This window comes from Polypterus senegalus, chromosome 10, assembly GCF_016835505.1.
Source record: "Polypterus senegalus isolate Bchr_013 chromosome 10, ASM1683550v1, whole genome shotgun sequence".
In the NCBI taxonomy this organism is placed as follows: domain Eukaryota; kingdom Metazoa; phylum Chordata; class Cladistia; order Polypteriformes; family Polypteridae; genus Polypterus; species Polypterus senegalus.
In genome coordinates this window covers 168,280,940-168,294,336 of record NC_053163.1, presented here as the reverse complement: position 1 = coordinate 168,294,336, position 13,397 = coordinate 168,280,940, and the positions used below count along the sequence as shown (strand labels likewise).

Sequence of the window (13,397 nt, the reverse complement as noted above, 5' to 3'; positions counted from 1 at the left end):
ATGCCCAACACTTAGATATGAGAAACCCTTATTTCACAGGGTGTGTGGTCTCTTTGCTTTAACTTATTTATTGAACCGACTAAAGCATATCATGGCAAAATCTGGCACAAGGCAGGAAACCAAGTAGTTGGATGCGAGTCTTGATTAACAACAGTTCTGAATTCTCGTAACTTTCTTCAGTGATCATGGATAACCCCACACTGTCGTTTTGATAGTACGCTTAGCTTGCTTCTGTCGGTTTGTAAGCACAGAGTGGGGAGACAGACCGGGAGAATCCCTAGCATGTGTGCACATACAGGTGCCAGTCCTAAAATTAGAATATCATGACAAAGTTGATTTATTTCAGTAATTCCATTAAAAAAGTGAAACTTGTATATTAGATTCATTCATTACACACAGACTAATGTGTTTAAAATGTTTATTTCTTTTAATGTTGATGATTATAACTGACAACTAATGAAATTCCCAAATTCAGTATCTCGAAAAATTAGAATATTGTGAAAAGGTTCAATATTGAAGACACCTGGTGCCACACTCTAATCAGCTAATTAACTCAAAAGCCTTTAAATGGTCTCTCAGTCTAGTTCTGTAGGCTACACAATCATGGGGAAGACTGCTGACTTGACAGTTGTCCAAAAGACGACCATTGACACCTTGCACAAGGAGGGCAAGACACAAAAGGTCATTGCTAAAGAGGCTGGCTGTTCACAGAGCTCTGTGTCCAAGCACATTAATAGAGGGGCGAAGGGAAGGACAAGATGTGGTAGAAAAAGTGTACAAGCAATAGGGATAACCGCACCCTGGAGAGGATTGTGAAACAAAACTGTGGGGGAGATTCACAAAGAGTGGACTGCAGCTAAAGTCAGTGCTTCAAGAACCACCAGGCACAGACGTATGCAAGACATGGGTTTCAGCTGTCGCATCCCTTGTGTCAAGCCACTCTTGAACAAGAGACGGCGCCAGAAGCGCCTCACCTGGGCTAAAGACAAAACTGCTGCTGAGTGGTCCAAAGTTATGTTCTCTGATGAAAGTAAATTTTGCATTTCCTTTGGAAATCAAGGTCCCAGAGTCTGGAGGAAGAGAGGAGAGGCACAGAATCCACGTTGCTTGAGGTCCAGTGTAAAGTTTCCACAGTCAGTGATGGTTTGGGGTGCCATGTCATCTGCTGGTGTTGGTCCATTGTGTTTTCTGAGGTCCAAGGTCAACGCAGCCATCTACCAGGAAGTTTTAGAGCACTTCATGCTTCCTGCTGCTGACGAACTTTATGGAGATGCAGATTTCATTTTCCAACAGGACCTGGCACCTGCACAAAGTGCCAAAGCTACCAGTACCTGGTTTAAGGACCATGGTATCCCTGTTCTTGATTGGCCAGCAAACTCGCCTGACCTTAACCCCATAGAAAATCTATGGGTATTGTGAAGAGGAAGATGCAATACGCCAGACCCAACAATTCAGAAGAGCTGAAGGCCACTATCAGAGCAACATGGGCTCTCATAACACCTGAGCAGTGCCACAGACTGATCGACTCCATGCCACACCACATTGCTGCAGTAATCCAGGCCAAAGGAGCCCCAACTAAATATTGAGTGCTGTACATGCTCATACTTTTCATGTTCATACCTTTCAGTTGGCCAACATTTCTAAAAATTCTTTTTTTTCATTGGTCTTAATTGATATTCTAATTTTTCGAGATACTGAATTTGGGAATTTCATTAGTTGTCAGTTATAATCATCAACATTAAAAGAAATAAACATTTGAAATACATCAGTCTGTGTGTAATGAATGAATCTAATATACAAGTTTCACTTTTTGAATGGACTTACTGAAATAAATCAACTTTGTCATGATATTCTAATTTTATGACCGGCACCTGTATATTAGCTTCACAAGGAAAACATAAATCTGGCTGCTCTATACCACTTTTGATAATTGATTGGGTTGGGTTATTTTGGTTTCATTATTGACATCACCATCTCTCTCTAAATTCTATTTTAAAAATAATTTTTATAAATTTGCAAAATTCTATTGTTTAATAAATAGAAGCAGTGCCAAGAACCAGTTGTGTTTTTTTGTTTTGGCTCCTGCAGACATGTTTGTTCGTATGTCAATTGTGTTTCTTTTAACTATTTAGGTGTTTAAAATGCCAAAGCAGATACTCCACACAAGAAGCTCTGGAACAGCATCTTCAAACAGCCTCTCACAACTTCCCCTGTCCACACTGTCAAAAGGTATCTCTGCAAAATTACAAAATAGCAGATTTTAAAATTATTAGCTGCTGCTGCGCCACTCCTCTGGGTTATTATATGATTTTTCAGTGTAGACTTTATGCTTTGGGACAGTCACAGCTATCAAAATAGAGGGGGCAAGAAGTGGGAAAAGTGAAAAAGACAGTTTTGATTGGTTTAATATGCACTTATGCCCATACAGATACTTGCGTGGCAGAAATAATATCCAGGCAGGCCAGCTTTAGATTCTGTGTTTAACAACCTGGTAAAATTGCTGTTTGGTACCCCTTGTAGACAATTGTCGCAAAATCATTTCAAACTGCTTCCGGCCTGAATGTAGCCGAGGTGGCGTATGTATCATGCCAATCACAGTTGAGGCGCATTCGATACGTACCAAGGATCGTATTCGAAGCGCTGCTCATGCCATCTAGCAGTCTTAGTGGAAACTACATCCACCTGATGGAAGCGAAGTGTTGGTGTGGTCATGCATGTGGATTTTGGCTATTAAATTTGAGAAATTGTCCAAATGTGTGGTAAGTTGTGCTAAGATAAAAATATGTACCAGCTTATTGTTTGCTTGTGTGCTATATGCAAATTAACAATCTCCACTTAATTTCAACAGAGTGTAATTGCAGACCGCAGTACCTTTTGAGGTCAGTTATGTAATGCAATAACATCATGAAACGCCCTCAACGTCAGTCACGCAACACCCATCACATTATAGACTATGGCTAATATTAGAGCCCCGTTACATGATGGTTAAGATGAGGGTTATCTCAGTCAAAGGGTGTCTTGTGACTGACATTGTGGGCATTACCTCATCCATGTCATACAGTGCATCCGGAAAGTATTCACAGCGCATCTCTTTTTCCACATTTTGTTATGTTACAGCCTTATTGCAAAATGGATTAAATTAATTTTTTTCCTCTGAATTCTACACACAACGGCCCATAATGACAACGTGAAAAAAGTTTGAGGTTTTTGCAAATTTATTAAAAAATAAAAAAACTGAGAAAGCACATGTACATACAGTAAGTATTCACAGCCTTTGCTCAATACTTTGTCGATGCACCTTTGGCAACAATTAGAGCCTCAAGTCTTTTTGAATATGATGCCACAAGCTTGGCACACCTATCCTTGGCCAGTTTTGCCCATTCCTGTTTGCAGCGCCTCTCAAGCTCCATCAGGTTGGATGGGAAGCGTCGGTGCACAGCCATTTTAAGATCTCTCCAGAGATGTTCAATCGGATTCAAGTCTGGGCTCTGGCTGGGCCACTTAAGGACATTCACAGAGTTGTCCTGAAGCCACTCCTTTGATATCTTGGCTGTGTGCTTAGGGTCGTTGTCCTGCTGAAAGATGAACCGTCGCCCCAGTCTGAGGTCAAGAGGCTCTGGAGCAGGTTTTCATCCAGGATGTCTCTGTACATTGCTGCAGTCATCTTTCCCTTTATCCTGACTAGTCTCCCAGTTAGTGCCGCTGAAAAACATCCCCACAGCATGATGCTGCCACCACCATGCTTCACTGTAGGGATGGTATTGGCCTGGTGATGAAAGGTGCCTGGTTTCCTCCAAACGTGACGCCTGCCGTTCACAACAAAGAGTTCAAGCTTTGTCTCATCAGACCAGAGAATTTTTGTTTCTCATGGTCTTAGAGTCCTTCAGGTGCCTTTTGGCAAATTCCAGGTGGGCTGCCATGTGCCTTTTACTAAGGAGTGACTTCCGTCTGGCCACTCTACCATACAGGCCTGATTGATGGATTGCTGCAGTGATGGTTGTCCTTCTGGAATGTTCTCCTCTCTCCACAGAAGACCTCTGGAGCTCTGACAGAGTGACCATTGGGTTCTTGGTCACCTCCCTGACTAAGGCCCTTCTCCCCCGATCGCTCAGTTTAGATGGACGGTCAGCTCTAGGAAGAGTCCTGGTGGTTTTGAACTTTTTCCACTTACGGATGATGGAGGCCACTGTAACCTTCCCCAGATTTGTGCCTCGAGACAATCCTGTGTCGGAGGTCTACAGACAATTCCTTTGACTTCATGCTTGGTTTGTGCTCTGACATGAACTGTCAACTGTGGGACCTTCTATAGACAGGTGTGTGCCTTTCCAAATCAGGTCCAGTCAACTGAATTGACCACAGGTGGACTCCAATGAAGCTGCAGAAACATCTCAAGGATAATCAGGGGAAACAGGATGAACCAGAGCTCAATTTGGAGCTTCATGGCAAAGGCTATGAATACTTATGTACATGTGCTTTCTCAGTTTTTTTATTTTTAATAAATTTGCAAAAACTTCAAGTAAACTTTTTTCACGTTGTCATTATGGGGTGGTGTGTGTAGAATTTTGAGGAAAAAATTGAATTTAATCCTTTTTGGAATAAGGCTGTAGCATAACAAAATGTGGAAAAAGTGATGAAGCGCTGTGAATACTTTCAGAATGCACTGTAGGTATTGCAGGCTGCAGCTAGACCCCTTCTCCTTAATTTAGCATCTGCTTGACAGCAAAATCACAAAGAATTTCTATTTTTATATAATTGTAAATAAATTTAGGCCAAATCCTAATGAGTTGCATTTTTTTAATGCATGTGACAAGCAGGCTGCAGTGTGCTGCTGTAATTGGCACCAGCTCTGCTGAAAATTTATAGATGCACCTTATAAATTAGTAGACAACACGGCCACTCTGCTAAGCTGTTTTTATTTTGTTTCCAATAGAAATTCTTCGAACTCGGGGAGCTTTGTCCTCATCTTGTGTTTAATATGCACTCGGTCAGTCATGATGACTCTGCAGCTTTTATTTAAAATTTCTTTTGTGGATACAACATCGCAATCCTAGGTAGTGCAGCCTTTAGAGGATCTTACGGGATGAAACAGGACTCTTTACTGAAAGTAGAGAATTGCTTAGGCCTCACCACTACTTGATTATTTTGTTTACCTGTTTCATGTAAAACATGATCTTGCTTACACTGCAAAGCCACTGTACAAAAAGCAGCTTGAGAAGACTTCAACAGAAGGGGAAATTCTAAAGAGCCGCAGAGCAAGACCAGCTCCCTGAGCTCTCCTGTTGAAACATTGCACTTCGGTTCACTGGTCCTCCGTCAACTGTTCTTCTTTGAATCGAGGCAAATGTTAGATGAGCACATTTGCCCACGTGATTGTCTTTGTTGAATACAGATTTCCTTTTTTTGTTGTTGTTGTTTACAGGTTTTTCCATGTGAAAGATACTTTCGTCGACACCTTCCAACACATGGAATTGGGGGCAAATTTAAGTGTCAGATCTGCAAGAAGTTCTTCAAAACTGAGCACTACCTCAAACTTCACACTCGCATTCACTCTGGTGAGAGGAGAAGGTGTTTTACCCGTCCTGCGATCTCGGCTGTCAGCGAACTTGTAAAACTGCTTTATTCAGCACTAAAATCCCTGGGTTTACCTCTGGTTTGTCACTCGCCATTTTGGTTTTGTGCTGCACTGTACAGTATGCTGCTGTTTGTTGCATCTTTAGGAATGGGTTCTGTTTGGCACAGCGTTGCGTGACTACATTTTACCTCTTCATCTTTTATTAAAAGGAACAATTAAATAAGAAAAACAATTTTAGTAGCTACGCAGGGTGAGCCAAAAAAAGTACCACATTTCAAACGTTTATTCTACAAAATGCTACAAGATAAAATTTCATTACAACACAAGAAAGGGTATACAAAATACAGTGTTTTAAAAATGATGTCTTCAAGGTGGTGGCCATCATTAGCGATACACTTTTCGAGACGATTTCAGAACACTTGCATGACTCCTTTTGGTGAATAGCGTCCTTGAGGGCTTCAAGGCTTTGAGGTCGGGGAGTGTGTACCTTCAACTTGAGAAAAAAATCGCACGGAGTGAGATCAGGCGAACGTAAAGCCCACCCGACATCACCACGCAGAGAGATCCGCTTTCCTGGAGACATCTCCATTTCTTCCTGTTCTCTGGCATTTCAATGTAACGTTCTGAGGTGACGGTGACCATTGTTCCCCAAACCTCAAAAAAAGGAAGGGCCTACAGCACCAAATTCTGCAACGGTGCACCAAACTGTAACACGTGTCCTCACTGTGTGGGGTCTGGTGAAGTTCACAAGGGTTGGTTTCAGCTCAATAGTGAAAGTTTTGTTAATTTATGCAACCATTCAGATGGTTAAAAAAAATTCAAATGTGCCTCGTCGCTGACGTCACATGACGATGGCATCTTGATGAACGGTTTGCAGAATGTCGCCACACAACTCTTTCTTTCAGTGAGTTCCTGCACTAGCATCATTTTGCATGGATGGAAATAAAGGTCCTCATGCAAAATCCTCCTCAAAGACGTGTTGGAAATGCCTAAGGCAGAAGTGCACTGAACATCTAGGAGACTGCAAAATGGATGCCCTTACAGCTAGGATGTTTTCAGGCATTCGAGGACGGCCTGGAGCTTTTCTGTTCAATGTTGTGCCCGTCTGTCTAAATTTAGCCACCCAGTGAAGAATTGTTTTCCAATTTGGGACTTCGCCGTTAGGCGCGTTGCGTACTGATGATGGATTCATTGTTTTTGAAGAACGCCTCGACAGTAAAAGCACGGTGTGCACGACTGAAAACTACAAGGAATCGCCTATCAAAGGACCCCCCACCCCAATCCACCTCGCGCAATGACCTTGAGAGCTATGGTACTTCATTTTGGTTCACCCTGTATATGCCAAGCAAGTCTTAAATGTGAAAAGAGCTTTTTGCAAATGTCACTGATATTCTGAAATTACGTTGCAGGAGAAAAGCCTTATAAATGCTCTGTGTGTGATGCCACATTCAATCGCAAAGATAAAGTAAAAAGACACATGCTGATCCACGAGCCCTTCAAGAAGTACAAATGTCCGTTCAGGTAAAGATGGCCACCATGGCCCCCACCTGCCTATCATCGCTCCAGTCTATGAGTTTTAGGTTCTTACCATCTCGCTCATTTCTTTTCAGAACACACGTGGGTTGCAGCAAAGAGTTCAACAGACCAGACAAGCTGAAAGCACATATACTCTCCCACTCGGGTAAGAACGGAATACGTCTAACCAAGTAGATTTTGTCTCCAGCTCTTATGGGGTCTAAGCAAGAGAAAGTGGTAGTGGGGGTGTGATTTGCTGCTTCTCCTCTATTGGACTGATGATTTATGTCACTTAAGTCATTTTCATACCCCTAGTCCGTTTGCATTGTCCCAAATCGGGGGACATTTTGTTCCTTTGTTTCAATTTCCAGTTAGTTTTGGTTGCATTTCACTCTGTAAACATTTAAACATCCTGTGGGTGTGTCATGGACTTCTCTCATTGGGCAGAATAATTTTTACCCCCCGGGAAAAAAAAAATATCATGGCGGGTATTTGCGCACTGCTGCATGTTCCATAATCATTAACTGGAAGACCTACTTGATGACTGTGCTCTAAGTTTATCCGTTGAAGGACACGTTTCAAATAGCCGAGTGTGCAACAGACGACGAGCTCTGTCCACTGATGTGCTTCAGTTTTATGATGGCGGACGTATCACGTCATTTTCATTTATCTGTATGGTGACGGCGCATTGACTCTCCCATAGCCACAATATGAATGTAATCTTAATTGAATTCATCTCAGATCACATGTCTGCTGTCTTAACTTTTGTACATATTTGTTATCAAGGTTTATTTTAGAAGGCCTGATTAGCTTTGACTGACCTGTCGGGGTGAGGGTGTGCATTGAGCAGATGTACTCATGATTACGACACTTGATGGGCGGTCTCACCAGGACATCTCTGGATTTGTTCTGATTGACCGATTTACTGATCTTCTAAAATGTTCAACTGCTGTCTGATTGTGCGTGCGAGTGAGGGGCTGTGAGCCTTAATCAGGTGTGGCTCTGATTCAGCGCGTCGTCTTAGATTTTGTTATCTGCATGCACAAAGTTACTACTAGAGTCCGGAGCAAGGGGTCTTGAATACCTGTCAGTGGGATATTTCAATTTATTATTGTTAATAAATTGTACAGTCCTGTTTTTGCATTGTCGTTTTGGGGTATTGAATCGTGTTTTGATGGGGGGAGAAAAAAATAATTGAAATAAGGCAGCAACGCAACTGAATTTGACCAAGGGGAAGGGGGTCTAACTGCATGGTAGATATACAGATACATAAAATGTAGAGACCACTTGGTCGGGTAGGGGTCTGACTGCACAGTAGATATACACATAGACAAACTGTGGGGACCACCATGGGGGTCTGACTGCACATTAGATATACACATACACAAACTGTAGGGAACACCGGGGGGGTTGTATGGGGGGAGGATTTGGGTGGGGTCTGACAGATATACAGATACATAACCTGTGGGGACCACCAGGGTGTCTGACTGCACGCTAGATATACACATACACAACCTTTAGGGATCACGTTTGGTGTTAGATATGGGATAGTGATGATGTCTGACTGCACGGTAAATATACAGATACACAAACTGTGGGGACCACCTGGGGTCTGACTGCATGGTAGATATACAGATAAACTGTAGGGACCCCCGGGGGGGGGATTAGTCTGACTGCACGGTAGATGTACACACACACAACCTGTAGGGAGCACCAGTTAGGGGGCTTGGATATGGGTGGGGTCTGCCTGCACAGTAGATCTACAGATACATAACCTGTGGGGACCATCGGGATAGTAGTAGATATACAGATACACAACCATGCGAAGGTATGGTTGAGGCTGGTTAGATATGGGATGGCAGTGGTGTCTGACTGCACGGTAGATATACAGATACCCAAACTGTGGGGACCACCAATCTAAATCGTGTCTTTCTCCAAAGAGCCAATCGCATAGCAGCTGTTTAATACCATGCAGGCCCGCTCGAGAGGTTTCATCCCAGGGTTGCAACATAACAAAATGTGAAAGTTGTTAAGGGGGCTGCGTCTGTTCTGAATGCCTTGGGAAGACCGTGTGATGACTCGCTTTCCATAGAACTGCCAGTCTAAATCCACGGCCCGTTAGGACCAATGATCGATCACCTAATTGGTGTCTCCACCACAGAGTCAGAGTTAAATCCTCCACCCTGCATCACGATCAGTGCTGTTCGTGTCTTAAGACTTTTTATACTTTGAGTTTTCAAGTCCACCGATTTCTTGCCAGGACAGATGTCCGTCTCCTGTGACCCCGAACTGAGCCGTGGGCTGGATGTGCCAGAATGAAGTGTCATTTTTCCTTGTAATCCAATCAATGCACAATCCAGGATTTGGAGCGTTTTTGCCAGTGTGACCTCTTCATGATTTTTGTTTGTTTGTTTTTTTTTTTAAGTGATGTATTTATTTTTGTTTAAACACTCCCCCTCGATGGTCTTCCCCCTTTGTCTTCCAGGTATCAAGCCTTACAAGTGCCAGTATTGCCAAAAAGCATTCAGCCGCAGAGCTCACATGCTCGAGCACCAGAGGTCGCACACTGACAACTACAGATTCCGCTGCGCTACCTGCAACAAAGGCTTCACGCGACAGAAATATTTCCGGGACCACAAGTGCCCACTGGTGTCTGGAGCGGGAAGATCGGGACCAGAAAAAAGTGCAAGTAAGAAAAAGGCCACTCAGGCTTCCAAGGAGGTAGAGTGCGTGCGGACCAACGAGGAAGCACAACTTCCTCACGACGGCAAGGTGCTGGGCCTCGAAAAGGACAAAGAGGGCCGAATATTAGAATCGCTGGGGGAGAATGGAGACAAAGAATCGGCGGAGGTCCACATTCCAGCGCAGGAGCTCTCGGGAGCCATGCCAAGCACCGAAGATCTGGCGGAGCTGCAAACCAATCAGGACGTGACTATGCTGGCAGTGCCCATCTTCATTCAGGCTGTAGACTGACGGGACGTCTCTGGCAGCTTATTTTCTTTTTTAACCGACTACTGGATGTGGTCAATAAAGAGCTCAGGAATTCGGCTGCCTTTATGTGATGGAAGGAAATCGCCTCAACATTCCGTAAAAAAAGGACTAATGGGAACAACGTCAAGCGAATTGCTTTGTGATTTCAGGTGCAATAGACGAAGTAAAGTGGTTTTTAAATGTGCCCCTGCTGTGTACCTCGTGATATGGTGAGGCCTGTTGAAATCTGTCACGGCTCCTGTCCGTGCCTGCAACTTTGTCATTTTGAGGCTTGTTCACAAAGTTTTAAAAGGTAGGTAGCAATCTGGGGGGTTAGGGGGCTTTCCACCCTTGGAGACAAAAAAAGGATTGTCATTTGTCAGGATGTGTGCTGCCACAAGCTGTCCTGGTGCCATCCAGCCAGCACACTACTGGTCATCTTTCACTGTCCAGGCAACCACGAGTACAAAGTGTGAGTGAGTGGGCTTGGCAGTACACGGACCACACCCATCTGGATTTGGGTCCTGCACCAGTGCTGCCAGGATGGGCCCGGAACTGGCGACCCTGAATTGAATTCAGTTAAGTTTGACACATCAGGCAGGCAGTGGGGCATAGTGGGTGTAAAGACTTTAGACGTCAAGTCTGACTACTTACACCGGGACTACTAGAAAGTCACCTGACCCGACTCTGCTCCCATTGGGAAACCAAAAAGAAATGTCACCAATTGTTTTATAAATGTTGCAAGTCGTCTTGGATAAAAGGTGTTAGTCACATATTGTGCTTCCGGAAAGTATTCACAGCGCTTCATCACTTTTTCCACATTTTGTTATGTCACAGCCTTATTCTAAAATGGATTAAATTCATTTTTTTCCTCAGAATTCTACACACAACACCCCATAATGACAACGTGAAAAAAGTTTACTTGAGGTTTTTGCAAATTTTATTAAAAATAAAAAAACTGAGAAATCCCATGTCCATAAGTATTCACAGCCTCTGCTCAATACTTTGTTGATGCACCTTTGGCAGCAATTCCAGCCTCAAGTCTTTTTGAATATATGATGCCACAAGCTTGGCACACCTGTCCTTGGCCAGTTTCACCCATTCCTTTTTGCAGCACCTCTCAAGCTCCATCAGGTTGGATGGGAAGCGTCGGTGCACAGCCATTTTAAGATCTCCAGAGATGTTCAATCGGATTCAAGTCTGGGCCACTCGAGGACATTCACAGAGTTGTCCTGAAGCCACTCCTTTGATATCTTGGATGTGTCCTGAGGGTCGTTGTCCTGCTGAAAGATGAACCGTCGCCCCAGTCTGAGGTCAAGAGCGCTCTGGAGCAGGTTTTCATCCAGGATGTCTCTGTACATTGCTGCAGTCATCTTTCCCTTTATCCTGACTAGTCTCCCAGTTCTTGATGCTGCCACCACCATGCTTCACTGTAGGGATGGTATTGGCCTGGTGATGAGCGGTGCCTAGTTTTCCTCCAAACGTGACGCCTGGCATTCACACCAAAGAGTTCAATCTTTGTCTCATCAGACCAGAGAATTTTGTTTCTCATGGTCTGAGAGTCCTTCAGGTGCCTTTTGACAAACTCCAGGCGGGCTGCCATGTGCCTTTTACTAAGGAGTGACTTCTGTCTGGCCACTCTACCATACAGGCCTGATTGGTGGATTGCTGCAGAGATGGTTGTCCTTCTGGAAGGTTCTCCTCTCTCCACAGAGGACCTCTGGAGCTCTAACAGAGTAACCATCGGGTTCTTGGTCACCTCCCTGACTAAGGCCCTTCTCCCCCAATCACTCAGTTTAGATGGCCAGTCAGCTCTAGGAAGAGTCCTGTTGGTTTTGAACTTCTTCCACTGACGGATGATGGAGGCCACTGTAACCTTCCCCAGATTTGTGCCTCGAGACAATCCTGTCTTGGAGGTCTACAGACAATTCTTTTGACTTCATGCTTGGTTTGTGCTCTGACATGAACTGTCAACTGTGGGACCTTCTATAGACAGGTGTGTGCCTTTCAAATCACGTCCAATCAACTGAATTTACCACAGGTGGACTCCAATGAAGCTGCAGAAACATCTCAAGGATGATCAGGGGACACAGGATGCACCTGAGCTCAATTTGGAGCTTCATGGCAAAGGCTGTGAATACTTATGGACATGTGCTTTCTCAGTTTTTTTATTTTTAATAAATTTGCAAAAACCTCAAGTAAACTTTTTTCACGTTGTCATTATGGGGTGTTGTGTGTAGAATTATGAGGAAAAATGAATTTAATCCATTGTGGAATAAGGCTGTCACTTAACAAAAGGTGGAAAAAGTGATGCGCTGTGAATACTTTCCGGATGCACTGTAAATAAAAGGCACCAACAGAAGGTCAGCTTACCTTATGGCAATGACAGACCTGCCACATGTCTCCAATTTGATGGCATGTTTGTCCTGAAGGCTGCTGTGCGCTGTGCCCCAAACACCACCACCACTTCTTCTCATTTACTGCACAGCATTCTTCAACCCCCTTGATCCAGGGCTGCAGGGTTTGGCAGCATCAGGTAACAAAACAACCCAAGACAGGGTATAGAAGGGCAGACCATACACTCCTGATTTCCACCAAATAAAATCACCGCTTTGTGGGTGAGAGACAGCATGAAACCCCCGGACAACAAGCAGGTGCAGGATTTGCTCCCTGAGGCAGCAGTGCCAACTACTAGGGGGTGAGCAAACCCTGCTAACTTTGCTTCAGCTTGTGTTCGGTGAAATGCATTGGAGTCAATGCTGAAGGGCAAAATGAATTAGTTTTGCGTGCATTAGAAGGATGGAGTGGTCTTAAGTATCTCGGAGGGCTTTGGAGGTGCCTGCCAACAACGCTGGACTGATTATTGTAGGCAAAAATGTACAACTGGAGCTATGAGACAGAAGTGCTAACCACTGCACCACCACGCCTCCCCATTGTAAAGACTATTTTGAGCTGATATCTCCTTGTACGTCTCCTGAGCTCCTGGCGCTAAAACTAAAACCTCGCACAGGTGGGATTCGTTTTTACGCCAGACAGTGATGTAAAGTCAGTGGTTTTTCTGCAGTGCGTCTTAAGGCAGGGTAACCGTCAGTTCAGACCACATTAGCAGTCTTTATTTAGACTGCACCTCCAGTTGGAGCAGCCCAGAACCCCACTACTTTGTATAAAATCGTGTGCGTTAAGGGGGCCAACAAACCTCTGAGGGGATATAACGCTGCCCCCCGACCCCCCGTTACTCCGTACACAGACAGTTCTTCACTCCATGGGCACAGGCTGAAGTAATTTTTACCGGGGGACCTCTTAACTTTAGTCCCCTTCGACTTTCCTTAAATGAATTTTA

The 13,397-nt window shown here is 44.2% G+C and overlaps 1 protein-coding gene across 6 annotated transcripts in view; it reads left to right on the top strand.

The window, feature by feature from the left end:
- The window catches only part of znf341 (zinc finger protein 341), a 42,476-nt gene extending 32,214 nt beyond the window's left edge, over positions 1-10,262 (top strand). For all 6 annotated transcript variants that reach the window (XM_039767356.1, XM_039767360.1, XM_039767359.1 and 3 more), the window contains 5 exons: positions 2,133-2,229; positions 5,420-5,552; positions 6,982-7,093; positions 7,183-7,253; positions 9,573-10,262. In XM_039767356.1, coding sequence (XP_039623290.1) covers positions 2,133-2,229; positions 5,420-5,552; positions 6,982-7,093; positions 7,183-7,253; positions 9,573-10,060 — 901 coding nt within the window. In that variant the 3' untranslated portion in view covers positions 10,061-10,262. The remainder of the gene's footprint in view (positions 1-2,132; positions 2,230-5,419; positions 5,553-6,981; positions 7,094-7,182; positions 7,254-9,572) is intronic.
- The last annotated feature ends 3,135 nt before the right edge of the window (positions 10,263-13,397 follow it).